This window comes from Beta vulgaris, chromosome 4, assembly GCF_026745355.1.
Source record: "Beta vulgaris subsp. vulgaris cultivar EL10 chromosome 4, EL10.2, whole genome shotgun sequence".
In the NCBI taxonomy this organism is placed as follows: domain Eukaryota; kingdom Viridiplantae; phylum Streptophyta; class Magnoliopsida; order Caryophyllales; family Amaranthaceae; genus Beta; species Beta vulgaris.
This window is the reverse complement of record NC_079205.1, coordinates 65,850,523-65,871,709: the sequence shown is the minus strand read 5'-3', so window position 1 is coordinate 65,871,709 and position 21,187 is coordinate 65,850,523. Positions and strand designations below refer to the sequence as shown.

General features: G+C 34.9%; 3 protein-coding genes across 6 annotated transcripts; 1 reads left to right on the top strand and 2 right to left on the bottom strand.

Annotated features, from left to right (window-relative positions):
• The first annotated feature begins 469 nt into the window (after positions 1-469).
• LOC104889872 (F-box/kelch-repeat protein At1g55270) lies at positions 470-5,593 on the top strand. The gene is made up of 2 exons (XM_010675206.4): positions 470-1,115; positions 3,748-5,593. The coding sequence occupies exons 1-2, from the start codon at positions 1,053-1,055 to the stop codon at positions 4,996-4,998; spliced, it is 1,314 nt and encodes a 437-aa protein (XP_010673508.1). The 5' UTR covers positions 470-1,052; the 3' UTR covers positions 4,999-5,593.
• Positions 5,594-6,260: 667 nt separating this feature from the next.
• Positions 6,261-10,191, bottom strand: LOC104889873 (uncharacterized). Of its 4 annotated transcripts, none has more exons than XM_010675209.4 (2): positions 9,611-10,191; positions 6,261-7,789 (listed from the first exon to the last, which is right to left on the bottom strand). In XM_010675209.4, the coding sequence occupies exons 1-2, from the start codon at positions 10,076-10,078 to the stop codon at positions 7,757-7,759; spliced, it is 501 nt and encodes a 166-aa protein (XP_010673511.1). In that variant the 5' UTR covers positions 10,079-10,191; the 3' UTR covers positions 6,261-7,756. The 4 variants fall into 4 exon arrangements, with proteins under 4 accessions (XP_010673511.1, XP_048499808.1, XP_010673510.1 ...); XM_048643851.2 differs by having other exon boundaries at positions 6,261-6,617; XM_010675208.4 differs by having other exon boundaries at positions 6,261-7,792; positions 9,611-10,190.
• Positions 10,192-11,657: 1,466 nt separating this feature from the next.
• On the bottom strand, positions 11,658-14,710 carry LOC104889874 (hypothetical protein). The gene is made up of 2 exons (XM_010675210.4): positions 14,090-14,710; positions 11,658-12,007 (listed from the first exon to the last, which is right to left on the bottom strand). Exons 1-2 carry the CDS (start codon positions 14,567-14,569, stop codon positions 11,960-11,962), a joined length of 528 nt encoding a protein of 175 aa, XP_010673512.1. The 5' UTR covers positions 14,570-14,710; the 3' UTR covers positions 11,658-11,959.
• Between the last annotated feature and the right edge of the window lie 6,477 nt (positions 14,711-21,187).

The following is a 21,187-nucleotide window of genomic DNA, read 5'->3' as shown; positions in this document are numbered from 1 at the left end:
AATCTAAATCTAAATCTAAATCTAAATCTAAATCCAAATTTAAGAAAGATCTTACTCTTTATTAAACATAGCCTCTTCTACTCCATACACATGCCAAAAAAGTAAATAATTTAAACATGTTAGTTAATTCAAACAATCAAATTCGAGGGAGAGGTAGTACCTCAATGAAATATCATATCGAATTATAGGACATTGTTCAGAGTTCGAATCCTCATCCCAACAATATGTTGGGCATTTAATTCTGAACTGTGTAGCTTTATATACGACATCTAAGCTGGTGTATCCTGCAGGCTAGTAAGCTATTGCCTAATAGGGGATGGTCTTCGAACCGATTATCTTTCCTAAAAAAAAATTAATTAAAAACTATCAAATTCAAAGTAGCTAGAATTTCACAATTGCCCCATTTATTAAATGGCGGGTTTGACCCGTAAATATTCAAAAGGATTGAAGTAATGAGGGGGCCATTGCTCATGACATGACAAAAAATGTCGTCCATTTTCACTTCTGGTAGTAGTTGGAGTAGAGGAGGAGATTATTTAGATCTCATTAATTAAATCCCTAGTATACTACTACTTCTTCTGTTATAATTTACTCATTTCATTTACAACTATTCAAACTTTGCATTCAAATAAATAGCACCCTAATTAATACTTTCTCTAACTCTTCACCTTTTTTTCCACAAACCAAAGAAATAAATGTCAAGTTTTTTGGTGAAATTTGTGATGTAGAATTGTTGATCCCAGCTGTAACACTATCTTTCTTCAGTTTATGCATTTTACCCACTTTTTTTCTGGAGAAAGAAAACCATTTTTCACGTTTTTTAAGCTTTGTTATAAGTTATAACCAGCTTAAAACCCTTGAATCTGCAAAAAAGAAGGAAACTTTGAGCTTAGAATTTTCAATTTGTACAAGTTTTGTGATATTTAAGCTTTTGGGTTGGATCAGATTTATACTTTTAAGCTGAAATTATACTCGATCTGCAAAGATTAATTATGGGTTTTTAAGTTAGCAAATTTCCCATTTATGATTTTTTGGTTCTAAATTCTGGGTCAATGGAACGAGGTGCAGAAGCGTCACCAAATGCACAGAGGGGTTTTCGTCTTCAAGCTCCTTTGGTAAAGCTAAACTATTATTATGCTTCAATTTTAGTTAATTACTGTGTAAAATGCTTGGATGATTAATTTTTTTTGCTGAAATGTGCTGAATTTTGTTCATGATTTATGTGGAATTTGATGGTTGTTGTGTGTACTGACTGTGTAGTATAAATGGCAGAAAATATTTTCTTTTCCAAGGGAACTTAGCTTTTTTTTTGGGTTTAGGTTATTCAATTTGTGATGGTTATATACTCTTTTGAGATTCTATTGTGTTTATTCTACTGGATATAATAATATTCAATTGATGATACTCTTGAGATTTGGTCGGGTCTCTTTTTTGCCTTAAATTTCACGTGTACTTGCAAAGTTGCAATATACTGGAATTTGTTCTAAATGTCTAGATCATTATCTTAAGTTTTCCCCCTTCTTATGGATTGGGGTAATGGTGTTGCTGCACGAATGAATGCTACGAATTTTTAAGGTTATTTAACATCTGAATTTTCTGATTTCAAGCTCAAATTCCGTTTTGCATAATATCCTTAGCGTGCTAGATGCTTTTCATTTTTCTGACCGAGTCGTTGGGACTTCAGTTCCCCAACTCACCTTGCAATACTTGTATCAAACATATGAATTATTACATGAATGATTTAGTTATTGTCTGAATAATGATAACTGAAGAAGACATGAATGATTCAGGTGACTAGCATTTTGACTAGGTTAAGATGCTAGTTCAACTGTTCAGTTAATAGCATTTGGACCCAAAATGTTAATGTGATGTGCTATGATCAAGTTATTATACTGTTAAGACTTATTTTGGTGTACTGTGAACTCCTTGTTTACGAAACACACTTTAGAAAATGTTGTTGCTAGTTAAGCCTGCCAATGAAAAAAATTCTAACTTCAATTTCTAATTTATGATTTCTAAACATCGAGTGAGTACAATGAACAAAGTATAATTATTAATCAGGGTAAGTTATTGCACAACTTGATGCTAGTCCTTGTGGCATGGTTCTATCGTAATTACTTCCAAGTTGCCTTGCCTTGCCTTGTCACGAAGATTAACCACATTAATTTGGAGGAAAGAACACTTGATACTCGTTCTTGCTATGAGTGGAGAGAGCTAACATGAAAGAGCAGGCTTTCATGCTTTGCTTATAGTTCTCATTGTCCACCTCCAATGTGCTATTATTATGCAACACCATTGTCCAACCTACCTTCACTCCGTAAATACATAGAAGGACAAACAAAAGCCGAAAGGTCATCTTTGTAGGAAGACTGTGCTATAGCTTTCTCACTGATATCATGGGTATATTAGAGCTGTTTTGTATGCTTTGTTCTTATTGCTTAGATGTCAATGTTTAGCCTCAGGGCACAAGGAGCTCTAATCTTGTTGATAAAGTTTAATATACACATGGTCCAAGGTTGATGGGATTCGCTGCATGATTGCATGAAAATATTGATGGTGGTTAGTGGAGATAGATAGATAGATGGAGAGACAAAGAGAGTATATGTGTAAATAGCATGCCTTATCACGCTTAGTTGTTGCCTACTTTTAAACTCAAATTCTCACTTGTAACTGTGAAAATGGGGTTAGAAATCTAGACGTTTATTGCAAATTGACGAACACTATTGTGATTTGTGCATTCATCTTATGTGTGTTGCTGTCGCGTGTGAGGTTATGGAAACTGAAGTATATACTATGTAAAATGTAATTGGTTCATGAATATAGCTATCTCCTGGATTCCAGACTTCAGTAGCCTATGACCTATGATATACGCACTGAACTTCACATGTCAGGCAAAAGTATGCATAGGAGTTGAAGTGGTGAATTCTGCCATTTTTCAAAATTTTATTTCTGTCGAAAGTTGGAGGTCCTCGTGCCTTAGCTATGCCTGACTATCTAGAATCTGCAAAGGCTGCTCTAAATTAATACAAGGAGCAGTTACAACAGCCAATAGAAGATTTCTTAGTTTGCTCTAGATACCTACCATAGTCTCTATATTACTCACTCATCTTTTACTCCCCTTGCCATTAGTTCACCAACATTCTTTTGGCCAGACCTGAATGTTTTTCAATTGATCTGCATGGCCTATGTGCTAAACATTCCATTGCGTTGAAATTGAGTACTACTATGTACCTTTGCCCAAATCATATGAGAGCCTAAAACTTCCTCATCTGCAGCAGTTTGATATAACTTCCGCATAGAGTGGGATTTGTGGGCGAGTCTGAGCTAGACCTTTGCACTTACGAGTTTACGGAATTCCAGTAGTTTGTAAGTTTCTTTTTCAGCTGAAATATTAGACATCAGTGGCCCTCTTCAAGCTGGATTGATTTCACTGCTGTGGCTGTTCTGGACACAGCCACCAGAGACTGGCATGCTCTTCCTTGCCAGTAATTCTTTTCACACGTGAACTAGCAGATACTAAAACATGAATGGGGTGTTTTGCCAATCAGAAAGCTCATCAAGTGGAATAGTATCTAATATATATAACCATGAAATTTGTCGACTTTTATTTTTGTTGTCTGCTTATAGCTTGAATCTTTTTTGATGCGCATATCCCTTGATAGTTAGGTTATGGATACTCTTTTTGTTGCTGTCATCCTAGTTAAAATTTTGATCTCCTGTATTTCCATTTGTGATTGAATGTTCCAGGTTGATTCTGTCTCATGCTACTGCAAGGTAGATGCTGGTTTAAAAACGGTTGTTGGTGCAAGAAGATTCGTTCCAGGTTCAAAGATCTGTATCCAGCCAGATATAAATCCTCGTGCCCACAAGACAAAGAACTCCCGCAGGGAGAGGACCCGTATCCAGCCACCTCTCTTGCCTGGCCTCCCCGATGATCTTGCCATTGCTTGTCTCATCCGAGTCCCCCGAGTAGAGCATCGAAAGCTCCGCCTAGTTTGCAAAAGATGGCATCGACTCCTCGCTGGAAACTACTACTACTCTCTCAGGAAAAATCTCGGAATGGCAGAAGAGTGGGTATATGTCATGAAGAGGGACCGGGATGGGAAAATCTCATGGCATGCATTTGATCCTACTTATCAGGTCTGGCAACCACTTCCTCCTGTTCCTGTAGAGTATTCTGAAGCCAGAGGATTTGGATGTGCTGTTCTAAGTGGCTGCCACCTGTACTTGTTTGGAGGTGAAGATCCACTTAGGGGTTCCATGAGACGTGTTGTATTCTATAGTGCAAGGACAAATAAATGGCACCCAGCACCAAGCATGCTTCGGAGACGCCATTGTTTTGGTTCTTGCGTCATAGATAACTGTCTTTATGTGGCTGGTGGTGAATGTGAAGGAATCCAACGGGCTCTCCGTTCAGCCGAGATTTATGATCCGAACAGGAACAGGTGGAGTTCCGTCACAGATATGAGCTCCGGAATGGTCCCTTTCATTGGAGTGGTGTACAATGGAAAATGGTATTTAAAGGGACTAGGCTCTCAACGTCAGGTAATGAGTGAGGCTTATGATCCAGAGACCAACACATGGAACACAGTGAATGATGGGATGGTTGCAAGTTGGAGAAATCCAAGCACCACCATCAATGGTCAACTATATTCCATAGATTGCAGGGATGGTTGCAAGCTTAGAGTGTATGATGAACCAAGTGATTCCTGGATCAAATTTATAGATAGCAAAGTCCACCTTGGGAGTTCCCGGGCTCTGGAGGCTGCTGCACTTCTTCCTCTTAATGGTAAGCTTTGCATTATTCGTAACAACATGAGTATTAGTCTGGTTGATGTCACGAGCCCTGATAAACTCGTGGAGAGTAATCCACATTTATGGGAGAATGTTGGTGGGAAAGGTCATTTCAGGACAATGGTCACTAATCTATTGTCGAGCATAGCAGGCAGAAGTGGTTTAAAGAGTCATATTGTGCACTGTCAGGTTCTTCAAGCATGAGAATCAACGGATGACTCTTATACTCTTGCTTCTGGTATCAGAATTCATCCATGTTATATCCAGAAAGGTTTCATAACATGCAAGCCATTATATGCTCATGAGAATTCTATTCTCAAATTCATTCGAGGTTCTTTCAGCTTCAGAACCCAATTCTTTTGTTGCTCATCCAATCAGATGGAGATTCTTTCCAGAATCTGATGGCTGTTTCATTTGCCTTCACATTGTATATTGTTCCAAATTGTGAAGATAATTGTTACATTCGGCCAGCATTGAAGAAAGTAGAACAGCACCTTTGTGTTTTTTCGTGTTAGTGTTTCATGTCGCTCGCTGTGAAGAGTTGATTTTGCACCTGATGGCGTCATCAGTGTCTATTTGTGGAGGTAGTTTTTGGTTTCGAACGGATATGTAAATCCCGTAGGCTAGAATCTGCAGTTGTTTGCAGAATTCTTAGACTTGGTCTCTGTAGCAGTACATGAAAGAATACATGCAGTAATCTGCAGATGCTTTTTTGTGAATACCATGTTGAATTGCTCAAAACTAGACTCTTCTTTTTAAATATTTGTCATGATAAATAATACTGCATGGTTTTATAGCATTTTTTTTCGTCACAAACCTCGTATCTTTACTATATAATCTTTTTAGGTAGATACAGTTCATGCAAATTCAGGCAAGTTTGACCTTAACTTCTGAAAATATTTTCTATGCACAGACCTGAGACCTCAGTCTTCAACTCTTCACCTTATACATCATCATCATTGAATCACCCCAATGTATCCTTGAGGCTCTCACCCTACATGGGTTAAGTTGCCTCTAATTGCAGCTCATCTATCCTGTAACGTTTCTCACGCTCAAATGGTGGTCCAGAAGACCAGAACCCTTCCAAAGATTTGCTCTGAACCTTGTAATGTTATATTAACACCCCATCATAATCCTACATTCCTACTAATAGAATATGTGCATGATTAGTGATATCAGTCTATGTTACTTAGACACGGATTGAATGTCTACCCGGATATGGGTGTCCAAGTGTCCGAATCGGCTATTTTGTAGAAAAGTCAAGTTTTTAGTTTAAAATGAAGTATCCAAGTACAGTGTTGTGTCGGACACGACAATACACGACACGACACCCCGTTTTTTATGTAAATGAAGGTATCGGAGTAACACTGATATCAGTAACCCGTGTCGTTCCGTCAAATTAATAGTATAGTATGGCACATCAGTAAAGCATAAACCCATACATGCAGACTTTCACCCAACACATCTGAAACAGTAAACAACATTTCATTACATTGCATTACTTTACATTACATTGCATTACTTTACACAAGTAAAAAGTACAAAGATTCTGGGGAGATGATATCAGATCATCAGAAACTTATTTCTATTCTAAAGGGAGTAGTAATAGTTGACCCAGAAGGATCTCAATTTTGATCTGAATTTAAGACCATACCCAATTGATCTAGAGCAAGCCTTGTTCATACAAGTGGGTATAATCTGAAACTGTTTAGCAGGAAATTTCTGACTCAAAGCTCCAACATGAAACTCAACCATACCCGAATCCGCATCCATTTCCATACCTGTCACAGGAAGCCATATAAAGAGCTTCTTAGCTTGAATCCCTGAAACATTTGTGATTTTCCCATAACTCAACTTCCCTTTAATAACTTTATCATAGTACACTATTTGATCATCAAGGAATTTTACATAACATGGGTGCTCCATATTTACAGTAAAACTGCCATCTTTAGAGGAAAGTGAATAAGTGTTGACTGCATTTGGGAGGATACCCTTTGGGAGATTGAATTCTGAGAGGATGTCATGGATGTCTGGAGAACTGTTGATGAAGTTGCAGGAAAAAGAGAGGAGAGAGATGATGATGAGAGAGATTAAGGGCGGAAAACTCCATGAAAGTGCCATTATTTTGGAGGGTGTTGTGGCACACTCACAGGATAGAGATGTGCAAGTGTTTTGACTATTTCAGACACAGGGTTTTGCTTAGACGTTATGTTAAGGTAGATGCAGGTTTGGTGTCAATGACTGAAATTAACAACTCATATCAAATTCTTAACCGTAGATTTGGCAATTATTTGCTAGCTAGTGTACAATATACTAGTCATATTTGGTGTCGAGTGGTTCCCTTTATGTACTCTCGGATTTTTCGTCCCTTGATTAATGCACTAATTAACTTTTCTCCTCAAAAAAACAAATACTAGTTATATACTACTTTTTTTTATGCAACATTAGTGTATTAAAATAATTAATTTTTTCAAAGGGCAGAAGAAATTATATGATCTGCCCTCGTACAAGACCTCCACCAGAGTTCCATTACAACCAAACAACCTATAAAGAGGGTTGTATTGTGTTTTTACTATTTAGAGGCTAGAAAACCATTTTCGATCTAAAAATAAGAACTGATCTTATTAACTTTTTAATATTGGTGGTTGGCTTTTACATTTCAAATTTGCATTTCTATCTCTTTGTTTTCTCTATCGCAACAAAATAAATGATGGCTTCAAAGTTCGATTTGTATAAAACCATCAACAAATTATTTTACCAACCTACACATACATATAAATTAGATTTCGAAGAAATATCATCTTGTTTTCTTGTATACACGTATATTAGTCAAATTTCCTTGGAGCAACTATTGCTACTCCTACAATATTCCGAGGACAATTTGACATAATATTTAATTCTTTGGTGAAAATCTGAAAAAACTTATCATTGAACACTTGACATAATGTGTTCAATTGATAGCTTAAATTGGCAATTCATCAACATGAGGCTGAAGCTGCTGCACCATCAAATTAATCAAGTCAGAATTTGTCTCCGTCCTACTTAAACTGAAAATAAATCTAAAAGAACAGGGTCTATATGTTTTATTAACGAAAAACTCCATAGGGGGACGAGATGTAAGATACAAGAACCCAAAAAACTTGGCACTTTGACCACATTACAAGTTGAAAGATATTAGTACTATTCAATAGATAGTATACCTTAATTCCTTAAATCTTAATATGAGGTACTCTCTGATTCTTTTTCCTCTTAACATATCCTTACCTATCAAATATTCAAATACTTACCAAATATGAAATTCTAAGAAGCTTTGAAGAAATAAAAGTCAAGTTTTAGGATTGAAAAGGGGGACAAGTTTTGTTCCTTTTTAACTTAAGTAATATATTACCCAACAATTTGACCTTAACAACAACTGGATTGATCCACATTTTACACGACACATGTTAGAACTTAGAAGTAAGAAAAATTATTTAAAAAGGCGGTTTAATTTTAATATAAAATTGGACTTAGTACCTAAATAAATTAAACTAGTCACCGAACAATGAGTAAAAGCATGCGCAATTACACTTAATTACATTTTACACCAACCAACGAAATTTACCAATAGGAGGAAGGAAAAGGTTAAAAATAAAAATAATCATGCTGTTTGTCTTCTAGTTTCCAACTTTTTATTTCAATTGTTTATTAGGAAAGAGATTGCATTGAGTTCATTACCGATATTGATAAGTACAACTTCAGTAGTCTCCTTTAACAAATTAATTAATTTGATCATATGCTAATTCCGTTTCATATTATTTGCAACGATTAGTCATTTTTTATTTACACTTTACGTCAAATCGTTGCAAATATTGTGAAATAGAAAAAGTACGTTTTATTCTTATATAAAAGTATATTTTTTCAAAAACAAATACAACAATGACATCTTAGGCCTTGTTTGGTTGACAAAACAAATCATGGGAAGTGCAAATATCTAGGAAGTAGAAGTATATGAAGTTGTTTGGTTGGCAAAATCATGGGAATTTGCACTTCTTAGGAAGTTCTGCTTCCCACACAATGGGGGAAGTTGCTTACCTAGTTCCCCCTAGGTAAGTGCCACTTCTCATGGGAATTCCATCTTTCATAGCCTACCAAACAATTTTCTTTACTTCCTAAGAAGTGAAATTTCATGGGAAGTGAAAAATCAAGGGAAGATCAACTTCCCAAGTGCATCCAAACGATACCTTAGATTTATATAGCAGTGAAAAAGCAAATTAGTTTTGGATGATATGATAGCTTTAGTACGATTTTTCTTATTTATTTTAGTAATTTAAAAGCTACTTTGTGCCGAACATCTACCTATAACTGGAGCTTGTTATTGGGCGAGGGGAAGCGCGTCGGGTCATAAGATGGTCAGTAGCAGGTCGGCTAAATGGGTAGTGGGCAATAGCGGGTCGATAATGGACGAGCCGACAAACGAGCCGGAAAAACAAGGAACAACCAAAAGTGAGTTTAACTTAAATAAGAATTCGAATATGTAATATTTTTTACAAAACCTATTTTATTTTTCAAAATTATTGGGTTTCTTTACTGGTCCTATAATAATCCTGTCCAATAATGACCCTATCCAATAAAACTCTGGCCAATAACCAGGTTTACCTATAACAAGTAATTTGACGGCCACCTCTAACAACTGCTAACACACCATCAAAATCTATTCTTTTACAATTAACATGTATTTAACCGAATATGGCTAATAAATATTAGCATTAGATTCCGTAATCTTTTTAAATAAGAAATTAAATAAGAAGAGAGGAGACAGATAAGAGAAATAATGTACCTTGAATATCCACATATTATCCCGATTAGTACAAGAATGAATAGTTTGAAACTGTCCAACATCAAGTTTCTTGTTAACAACACCAAATTGCAAGTAAATATTATCATTAGGAGGCAAATCAACCTTAATCTCATCAACTTGTAGCCAAAGCAATAACCATTTAACTCGAATTCCCTCCAAATTAGTGATTGATCCAAGTTTAAGAGTGCCTGATATTAGCTCATCATAGCAGATTAAGTAATCATCCAACTGCACATAACAAGGCTGTTTTTCTAGTTGTACTACAAAACTGCCATCTTCAGGACAGAAAGTGTAGCTCTTGACTGAGTCAGGTAATATGCCGCCTGGGAGGCCAAACACTGGGAGGAGTTCGTAGATGGACATGGTTGTTGCGAGTGCGCGGCGTTGCGAAAGGACGATGGTGATGATGAGGAGGGAGAGGAGGATGAAACTGGTTGAGGAAGCCATGTTTGTAGACTTCTTGTTAAATATTGATCAAAGACTTTCACATTGAATGAGAGGCTTTTAAATGTGGGCTAATTTGGGGAAAAACATATCCTGAAGTCAAAATAATTAATAGACTCCCTTCGTTATTTTTGTTATTAATAATATTTTCTCATTTAGAAGTTTCATATTAATTGTAATATATTTTTTATTGATCTTCTTTATATTTATCTCTTGTATTACACGAGTCCTACTTTTTATCTATTTTATCTCTTTCTCTTTTTTTTCACATGGGTTTTCTTGAAAAATGTTCAATGTGGTATGTCTATTATAAAATGGAGGAAGTAAATACTTTGTTACTCTATGTTGTTCCAATTTATAGTTCCAATATTAGTTTACTTTACCAATCTTTGAGATAATTAGATTATTAATATTTTTAATTATATACTATTATTATTAGTAAAAAGTATAAAATGTTAGATGATGAAAATACGCATTAAAATATATATAATAAGATTACACATGATAAATCTTTCTCAATAGTATAAACTTATAAAAGTATTAGTAAAAACCCATGCCAAACAGGAAAAAAAAACAAAAATTGCGACTAATTTAGCATGAAGGTAACAAGCCTTTTTTTTACCCTCAGAGAGTCAGAGTTACCATTCCGATGTTTTGCTAAAATAACTATTAATAAAATTTTACTTATTGTTAATATACTTGATTTAAAAGGTTTTTCAATGTACAAAACTAACACAATTTGAGGGGCCTTGATCATGTACGAAATTAATGAAAATAAACGAATAATCTAAGTGTTTTTAGAACTAATTTGTAGAAATATACGTCTTAAAATTAATTTTAGGTAGGTAAGATGAAGAAGTAAGAATCCTACTAAAGTGACAATTCACTTAGGTTTAACCTATCAGGTTTGCAGGTCAAACTCCTTGAAGGCGATTAATGGTAAGAGAAATCTCCCCCCCAAAAGAGTCCCTAGTAAGGTCTCTGACCATAACTTTGAAATCATGAGCCGAACTTTTATCACCAAACCTTATTTGATATATGAATGGTATTATGACATTATAAGATTGGAGGAATTCAGTTAGTACCATAGTACTTGGTACAAAAGATAGATATAAATGAGAATGGGTGACTCGGGTGGTTTCAATTTGATGGGGAAACTCGAATAATTGAATATGGGCTCAAAGCAAAAAGATTGGACCGCGTAAAACAGAGGATGAGGGTGACAGTGTCCCCGTGTTCCACGAGTCTTGACAGAGTTAGGCGGTAGGTAGATTCAGATCTTGACTCTTGAGCCTCAACTAGAATATTACTACCTTCTCAAAATATTTACTATTTTTACCATCTCAAAATTGTCTTGCATTAAAAATTTGCAAGTTTTGTGATCTTGTCCAAATCTTTGATCTCCAAATATTGAAGCTCTCCAATCTCACTTCTACCACTATCATCATTACCAACATTTTCAAGCGTAAAATTATTTATAGTTTAAAGTAGGTTCTCTATATATCACAACGCATCGTAATGTTTCTGAGGAAATAGATTCGTGGAACCTTAGATTTAGGGCAGTAACTCAAATTTCAAGCAGTAAAAAAACATGAGTAGGTTCCTGGATAGATAAAAGATCCATCACAAATTGTTCTACATACATATCCGTGGATATTACTATTACATTATCTCCGGTTTTGTATCGGAGAAGAGTTCTACACTACTCGCAAGTATGCAAGCCCTCGAAGCACGAGGTTATGTACATATTATACTTATCTTAAGCAGTCTGGAGACCAAACATCCATTTTACGGCAAGGCCATCTCAGCATCTGCTATAAGACTATGGGGAATAGAGAAATAACCTCTACGCTTCACTCATCACTACTAAGTGATGCATGTCTTCTATTCTGTCAGAAGCATTTGGATTTCTGTACCAGTAGGAGGTGGAAGCTGCAGATAAGAAAAGGTATATTAGAGAATAATCTTGATAACAAATCCAAAACACAAAGATTAAGTTGAATATGCAAATAACAAATCATTATTAATCATGCATGAGAAGATGTATAGAGGAACACATAACTGCGATTGTTTTTAACCAAAGCCCAATGCTTCAGCAGAAAACTACAATGAGCTAATCGTACTTTTGCTTCAATTTTTTATTTTATGAGAAATACTTGTAATCATGTATAGCTTGTTCTAGAATTGTCAGTAGGCTGTTAATCTAAACTGATTATGCAGGTCCCTATTGTTGACACTTAGTAGTCGGTTCTTATTTTGCTTTAACTTTTGAAAACTAGTAGAAACTCGAGTAAATTTGATAAATTCATTTTGCTTCAATTACCACAACTGACCATGTGAATCCATCATTTACCTTATTATCGAAGCATGATGCAGAGAACTTTCAATAAGCACATGAAAGTTCAAGTAAAAAATTTGCATGAACCACACAAGCTCCCGACCAGTGAGATATTTTTAAAATTTCAAGCAGAAGATGACACAAAAGGCCAGCCTTACTATCAAGTACCAACCCACTTTCCCAATGTTAGCAAGAGAAATCAACAGTCTAACAGAAGACATGCTTTGGTTCACAACAAGAGTATGAAGACATCAGGAGCAGAGTCTTTGCTAGTATATAAAACTACAACTTAGTGCACAAACGATTGCGTGGAATTGGGTAATTTGAACTTTTGGGAGTGGTGTGCATATCCACATTTTGAAACCAAGCAAAGAGGATGGACTTGACCACATAACAAGTTCCTTCCAAAACTTTGGCACATTGCGAGGAATTATAGTAACACAGCAGATAGCAACATGAAACAGGTGCTACAATATGCAAGTTCTTTATGCCGAAACATTCAAAGGCTATAAGCATGAATCAGATATTGCTATATTAGAACTAAAAAAGAAGCATTACTCAAGCAAACAGATAACATGAATACTAGACACTCTAGTAAAAACAGTTAGAAAAAGAACTACAAAAGCTCAGCTTCTTCATCGACCCATGTTCACTCAATGCGAGCAAGCAAACATACAGAAGACATGCTTCTAATAAAAGCCATTGGTTCCTAACAAGAAATTTCACACTACCAAAGTAAAAGTCTCTGTCAGTAGTTAATCCCACATCATTCACTACAAACTCGATATCTTCAGCCAAAGAAAGACTATGTACTTCACTACACAACAATTTCCTTTGTACAGAATTAGCATACTCTGACAACGTAAAGCACAATTACCAAGTTCGCAAGTGTAATTTAAGGGCCTAAACATGAATCAAAGATTTGCAATAACAACAATTTCACATCTTATCATAAAATGTTCTATATTCTAATTGTTTGACTTAAACAACCTCCCTCATCACCAAATATAACCAATCAGCAAAAACATAAACTTGACAAATCCTAAATTATTGATCCACGATAAACCAACTAAGTCAATCCTATCATGAAAATACCAGGTGATCCACTCAATTAAGCTTCAAAAATCACAATTCTAGATCATTATAATCATAATCAATGCTAAATTACTATAAATGTCCTTCCATTTCGTCGTTTGACTAAAACAACCTTCCCTCAACAGCAAATTTGACCAATCAGCAAACTATCACAAAATTAAATGGTAAATTAATGATCCACAACAATAATCAAACTAAGTCAATCCAATCATAAAAATTCCAAGTGATCCACTCAATTAAGCTTCAGAAATCACAATTCTAGATCATTATAATCATAATAAATGATAATTTACTATAAATGTCCTTTCTTCTTATCGTTTGACAAAAACAACCTTCCTTAGCACCAAATTTGAACAATCAGCAGAATCACAAATAACAAAAAATTAACGATACACAATAATCAAAATAAGTCAATCCCATCAAAAAACTACCAAATGATCCATTCTATTAACCTCCAGAAATCACAAATCACAATTCAAATCACATATCAAGCTTCTTATATCGTTATAATTATAATCCTAACTCAAAATTGAAATCGAAATCGAAAAACAAAAAAAACCAACAAACTACAAGAATCATACCTCGAAGAAACGATTCCAAGAACGAAACTCTCCACGAGAAGCAGAAGTACCAGAACCGCAAGAATGAACAGTTTGAAACTGATCAACACTAAGCTTCTTGTTAATAATTCCAACCTGAAAGTAAATAGAATCTGAAGGAGGTAAATCGACCTTAATTTCATCAACATTAAGCCAAATGAAGAATCGCTTGACTTGAATTCCTTTCAAATCAGTAATTGACCCGATTTTTAGGGTTCCAGTGATACGTTTTTCGTAGTAAGTCAAGTAATCGAAGTGAACATAGCAAGAATTCTCGAGATCAACGATGAATCGGCCATCATCAGGAGAGAGAGAGTAGTTCTTGACGCAGTTAGGTAAGAGGCCACTAGGAAGGCCGTATTTAGGGAGGATGTCGAAGACGGATTCTGGAGATTCAGAGTTGGAGAGAGAGAAGATGATGAAGAGAGAGAAAATGATGATGTAGGGTTTTATGGAAGCCATTGATGAATGAAGATGAAGCTTTTTCTTGTGTTTCTTCGAGGAGAGAGAATGTAGAAAAAATGGAGATTTTAATGAAGTAAGTAAGGTAGACTGAAAAGTCTTAAAGGTGATTTTGACGATGAAAAAGTCGGTTTCTTATCTAATACTAGTACCTTTCTATTTTTTGGCAAATTAGATGCTATGGGTGATACGAGTCTACCATTTAAAAAGTGCGCACCAATTAACATAATAAACAGAAATAACATTCTCAAAGAACAAATTAAGTAAAAAAACAATACACGAAACTCAATAAACATAAGAAAAAAAATATATTTGATGAATAAGTACTCAACCTAATGAAAAGACAACGAAAACACAATGAACAAGAAATATCTGCCATAAACAAACTAATAAACATAAAGATAAAGTAGAGGTGATCATGGGCCGGGCCGCGGCAAAAAAAATTGCCCATCGACCAGGCCGGGCCTAAATTCGGGCCGAATTTTGTGCCCAAAGCCCGCTATTTTGGACCAAAACGGGTCGGGCAAAAAAATAGACTAAAAAGTCATTTTTGACTTGCCCAAAGCCCACAAAAAACGGGCCGAGCTCGACCGCGGGCCCGAAAAAATCTGCCCAAAAACGGGCAGGCCCGGGCCCAAAATGATCACCTCTAAGATAAAGGTTAATAAAGAAGAATTATCGAAATCGATGTTCATTGGAGAAAAGTTGATGTACATTAATTTCACATATTCCTTAGAGAACCATTGATGTATTTTAGTTTCACGCGTTTTATGTTTTTTGTATTGCATTTTGGCCTGTGTATGAATCCGTCGTCTACCAATTGCTATTTCTTAGTGGCAAAATTTGCTTTTTCATTTTTATCGAGATGCTTTTTTAAACATACATATCTCTTATTAGATGTAACTAAAAATTATAAAAATATTGATATTTAGAATCCTCGCATTGAGATGAATCTAATAAAACCTGCTTGAATATGTTTTTTCTTACACAGTAATGCGAGATAATTTAACAAAGTTGATCGATTAATAATGTCACAAAAGCAAATAATACAACTAAAAAAATACCGATACTATGATTTAGATAAGATTTTGTCGTTTACTGTAGATTTATTTATTGATTTCTTCTCTGTTTAAGCAGGCTGGGCCAAACTACTGTGAGTGTGTTGTTCTTTTCCTCTAACAAAACACGTGCTAGGTACTTTATACTTTAGGTCCAACAACGGACATAACAAGGAAAAGCCCTATTGTTATTTTGGTAAAATTTGGCATCACATAGTCATATTAGTGGAATTGAATTTTGAATCAAGTTAATAGTATTTTTTTTACTTTCTCCATTTCTAAATACGTACAAAATGTCGACGTTTATACATGCCGATTTAATAATTTAATTTTTAATATCTTTGAAAAAATTTGATATTTTCAAAATATATTGACATTAATCCAATAATATATTATGTGGAATCTTATTTCGATATGTAATTTTATGATATCAATTTATTTACATTTTTTTTTTTTGAAGGGATATCAATTTATTTACATAAAATATAATTATAGATACTAATAGTCAAAAGTGTGTACGGACAAATATTTCAAGTTTTTTAGATATAATTAAATGAAAATAGAAGAAATATGTAATTTAGCATATTTTTCTAATCTCTTGAAATTTTGGAGTGCAATATGTGAATAAATGCTATGAGATTCAAATCCTAGTTTACCACGCTTGCTCTCCTTTTGGTAGTTTGGTTAAGGGATAATTTGTTATTTCATTTCTCTATTTTCCTAAAGTGGTTAATCCGATGTCCCTTAATCATGATTATTCGCCAATAGTAAGTTTTCAATTTTGATCGTTTCCATGGCCTAAAAAAAGACTTCTTTAATTAAATAGCAAGTAAGCATCACTTATATTGAGTAACACTTGCGCTTAATCATCTATAGTGGTATCCCTTTAAATGACTTTGACAAGTAGGGTGGGGCAAGGGTCGGGTCTGGGTCGGGTCAAGCTGGACCCTAGACCCGGATCCTAAAATTTTTGGCAGACCCAGACCCTAAGGGTCTGAAAAAATTGGACCCTGACCCAGACCCTTAGGGTCTGGCGGGTCTAGAGGGTCTGGAGGGTCCAGACCTAAATTCTTTTTCTTGCCAAATTTTCAGCATTATTAATATCAATAATCATTTGAAATTCGCATGAAGCAAATATAAAAAATCGCATGAAACAAACATAAGAATTCGCATGAAACAAACACAAACATATAAATGGAAAAAAACGATATAAACACAAACTTATAAACTGAAAAAAAAACCCGAAACAAACACAATTCACAAACATATAAACTGAAAAAAAAACCCGAAACAAACACAATTCACAAACATATAAACTGAAAAAAAAAGAAACAAAAACACAAACATACAAACTGAAAAAAACGAAACAAACTCAACTTACATAAGAATTCAGAATGGGTGTTTTGGTGTTTTAGTTTAGATTTTAGTCTTTTAGAAAATCAGTTTATTTTATTTTAAAAAAGTTGAAATGTATATATTAAATAAGTTTAGGGTCTAAGGGTCGGGTCTGGGTCCAAAATTTTAAGACCCGGACCCGGACCCTAAAATTTTCACTTGGACCCAGACCCGGACCCTGACCCTTAGGGTCTAAAAAAGTTGGACCCAGACCCTTAAATTAGGGTCGGGTCCAACAGGGTCCGGATAGGGTCCTGGACCTATGCCCATCCCTATTGACAAGCAGCAAGCTTAACAGGTGCAAAGAAAGTCGTCACAACAATCAAGGGGTCCAATAAAGAAGAGCTTTCGACTCTTTGTGTTTGTATGTTGAATTTAATATGTCTCATACATAATGTAAGCGTATTGATTGCTCACTATGTCTTGGTTGTTCTTGTTAGGACACTTTATGACCTTATAGTTTAGGTTATATTTTTTCAAAATTATTTATGATAGATGAAGCTTGTGTGGGGGAAAAAAACACTTGCGTAAATGTCAAGTATTGATGTCATAAGAGTTAATCCTTATTTAAAGAAAGAAAAGGGACTTCATTAATATTTCGCCAAACGATACTTACAAGTCATTTCTGAAAAACATAAAATTCTAATAGAAATACATATCACCCTAGAAATGTAAACATCGCAGATTTGACTTAATTTTGCCTTAATAAAAATCTTCATCTGAAGCAATGCAATCTGTGAGTTCGCTCTGGTTCGGCATACGATCTACAGATGCGGAAATTTTGGGATGAACGTACTCCAATAGTCTTCCATAATTTTACAGAAGTTGTGAAACCCTAATTCTTCATGTTGAATCTCGAACTTCAACCAATGAGAATAATTTCTCATACCTAAAAACAAAAGAACCATACTCACAACTCCCATATGGGAGAAGGAGATTTCCAAAACAGAAACTAAAAACCCCATAAAAGGGTTTGAGAAAATCTCATAAAGAGATACTAATTTATTGAACAAAACAAGAAAATGAACTAAAAACTGAAAATAAAAGGGAAAAAGGGGCTTACCATGGATGAAAACATCCATGGCAGCCCCCTAATTGGTGAAGAAGGGGTAAGGGAGGCTAGGGTTTTAGAGAGAGAAAAGTAGAGGGGAGGCTTAGGGTTGGAAACGCATGAATTGTTTTAGAGTTAATCCTTATTTGATAAAGAGAGGTTTGGGGCAAAATCATAAGTTTGAATTCATATTATTTTCAAAAAAAAAAAGAAAAAAGAATTCATATTAGAGGATTTTACTAGTCAAATCTCTAATTTGAGTGTTTGATACATAGAGATTTCAATTAGCTGATTGGACCTAAAAAGTCCTTTCTTAAAAAGTTAGGAGAAAGAGCTTTTTGACATTAGAGGTTTCGACCAATTACATTTTATGTCCTAAAGTTGTTGAACATTACATTAATAAACAAGAAGTACAACAATATATTATACACATGTCATTATTAGTCATATTATACAATTATGTACCAATCAGCTATCAGCTATTTACCAAACACCTTTATACAAACAGCTAATATAATTAGCTATTAGCTATTCGCTAATACAATCAGCTACCAGCTAACAATTATCTGCTACTTAGCTTGCCAATATAATTAGCCGTTGAAAATGTGCAAGTTCTTATACATTTTTCAAGATAGGAGCATAAATGCATGATATTAATGCAACTAAAAAGAGTACAATTTAGCAATTATTAGTAAGAGTTTGGGAGCACTTCTAAGTAATTGAACTATTCTTCGAGATTATAAAACTCATCCAAACAACGACATTACATTATAGTGAAGAATAGTTAGTGTTTACAAGAGGATTAGACAAATTAATCTCTCACTAATAATTCTCTCACCAAACACAATGTTTGAACAAGGAGGAACTTTCTTCTCACAAACCCTAATATATCTCTCTATTCTCTCTCTTGAAGTGCTCCCAAACTCTTACATAATGCGATAACCAATAAGGTTTATATACGCAAGGGGATAGTAAACAGGGCCGGCCCTGAGGGGTGTTTGAAGGGGCAAAGGCCAAGGGCCCAAGGCTAAAAGGGGCCCAATTCTCAAAATAAAACTAGTAAAAGAAAAAAAAAATCGCACACGTGAAGAGACGCTAATTGAAAAACTCAGTGAACGCGACTCCTCGTGTTCTTCAATTCTTCACTTCTTCTCTCTCACTCTCTTTCCAAATTAAAATCTTTTCCTAATTCCCAAAATTTTCTCTAACCTCCATCAAACTCATTGAAATTTTCCATATTTCCCCAAAAAAAAAACTGTTAGCTTTCCCTTAAATATGACAACGAGAATTTTTTTTCTACAATATAAATGGGGAAGAATTGGTTTGGTATAATGCAATAATCATCATAATTAGTTTCAATAAGGTGAAGTTATTAAGATATTTTGAATTTAAGAATATAAGTAAAGGTTTTGGGAATTTTTTCTTCGACTGTGATTGGAAACTGTCTAGTGTTTTGTTGGGGTTCGCCGGAATTTTTTTGTCGACTGTGATTCGCCTGACGGTCAGAGGTGGTCCTTTTACCGCGGCTGCCGCCGCCCGCCTGCCGGAGTCTATCTCGTATTCAATCTTGTTGTTGCTGAATAATGGGACCTAGGTTGCCGTTTGCCGATTATAACTGGGGCTGGGGTCCAGAAGTGCTGCCAGATTTATTATTAGCACTTCACTTGTTCAAGTATTGTCATTGCATCTCAATTCTCTGTAAAGTATGCTCTGATTGTTCTGTGTTTGATTTATTTTATGTGCAAATTGTAATGTTGTTAAAAAAAAAATTATCTAGAAGTGAAAAAAAAGGACAAAGAGAAAACTTGTTGAAGAGTTAATTAAATCACAACAAGTTGTTTGAATAATTTTTTTTTGGTAAATTTATTTGTAAAATTACATTCGCTTGAACAATAGATTTATTTAATTGAACTAATATCAAATGTTGCTATTTTGTTATGTTATAAATTACATTTTTTGAAGGGCCCCAATCTATTATTTTGCCTAGGGCCCCCAAAAAAATCAGGACCGGGCCTGATTGTAAAGCAAACAAGCAAGTAGTCGCCAAGATCGAAAATAAGTCAGTTAACATTGCATGGCAGCCCATGCAGTTGGTGCACTGTTCATGCACCATATGCGACTCATTTTAGTTTAACTTTCTACCAACATGACTTGTAGGCCATTGTACGCACATGTAGTGCACCATGTTTAGGATTCTCTCGTCGAGTCATATCCAACCTATCTCAGAATAATCTCAATTTTTATATGTTATCACATGAATGAACTAAAGATTGACAGTGTTATCATTTTTGTTAAATTAAAATCACATACTCATAAATATTTTCAGCCGATGCGATAGATTTGGTGGTGGAAGAGATGGAAGGTACAGTTAGAAAGGAAAAAAAAATATTTATATAAAGGATTTTTAACTTTTTTATATTATGAACTCAAAAAAGTTACGGAAAAGTGAGGGAATTATACATGGAACACCATATGTCCATATCAAACTTGGGATTATTTTGGAAGTTTGTGGCAAAAACTTAAGGTTATTCTTATCACAATTGCATAGATTTAAATGCACCAATATATACTTAATAAGAGTAGATCTTCTATCAATAAATTAAATGTCTTAACGACCAACTACCTCTTCATGCTTTGGGAAAGTAAGTGCCACTAGCCCACTACTGAAAATAACCTCTCAGTATACTTATATACCCAATTGAATCTAGGTTGGATCTTCTCTCATGCAACATTGATAGTTCTCTCTTACCTATAAAAAGATAAGAATAAATGAATCATGTATCCATTCAAGTATACTTTTTTTTTTATATATATCTCAACATTACTTACACTCTAAGGGCTTACTCATTTTGCAGGTTTCATCCCACTTCCAGCTCTATCAAACACTAATTAAGGATAGTTTGCGGGCAACTCAACTACTCAAAGAGGACCCCGAAGATCTTACTTTGTGTACCAATGTTATTATTCAATGCAGGGAGCTGTGCAAGGAGTTCAACAAGCTTAGGATAGGATCATCCATGTGTCAAGAGTGCGTGAAGAATCAACTTGCGGACAAGCTTGTCAAAGAGGCAAGAAGACTAGATGATTGGCATGAATGTAACTAGGATATTCCCT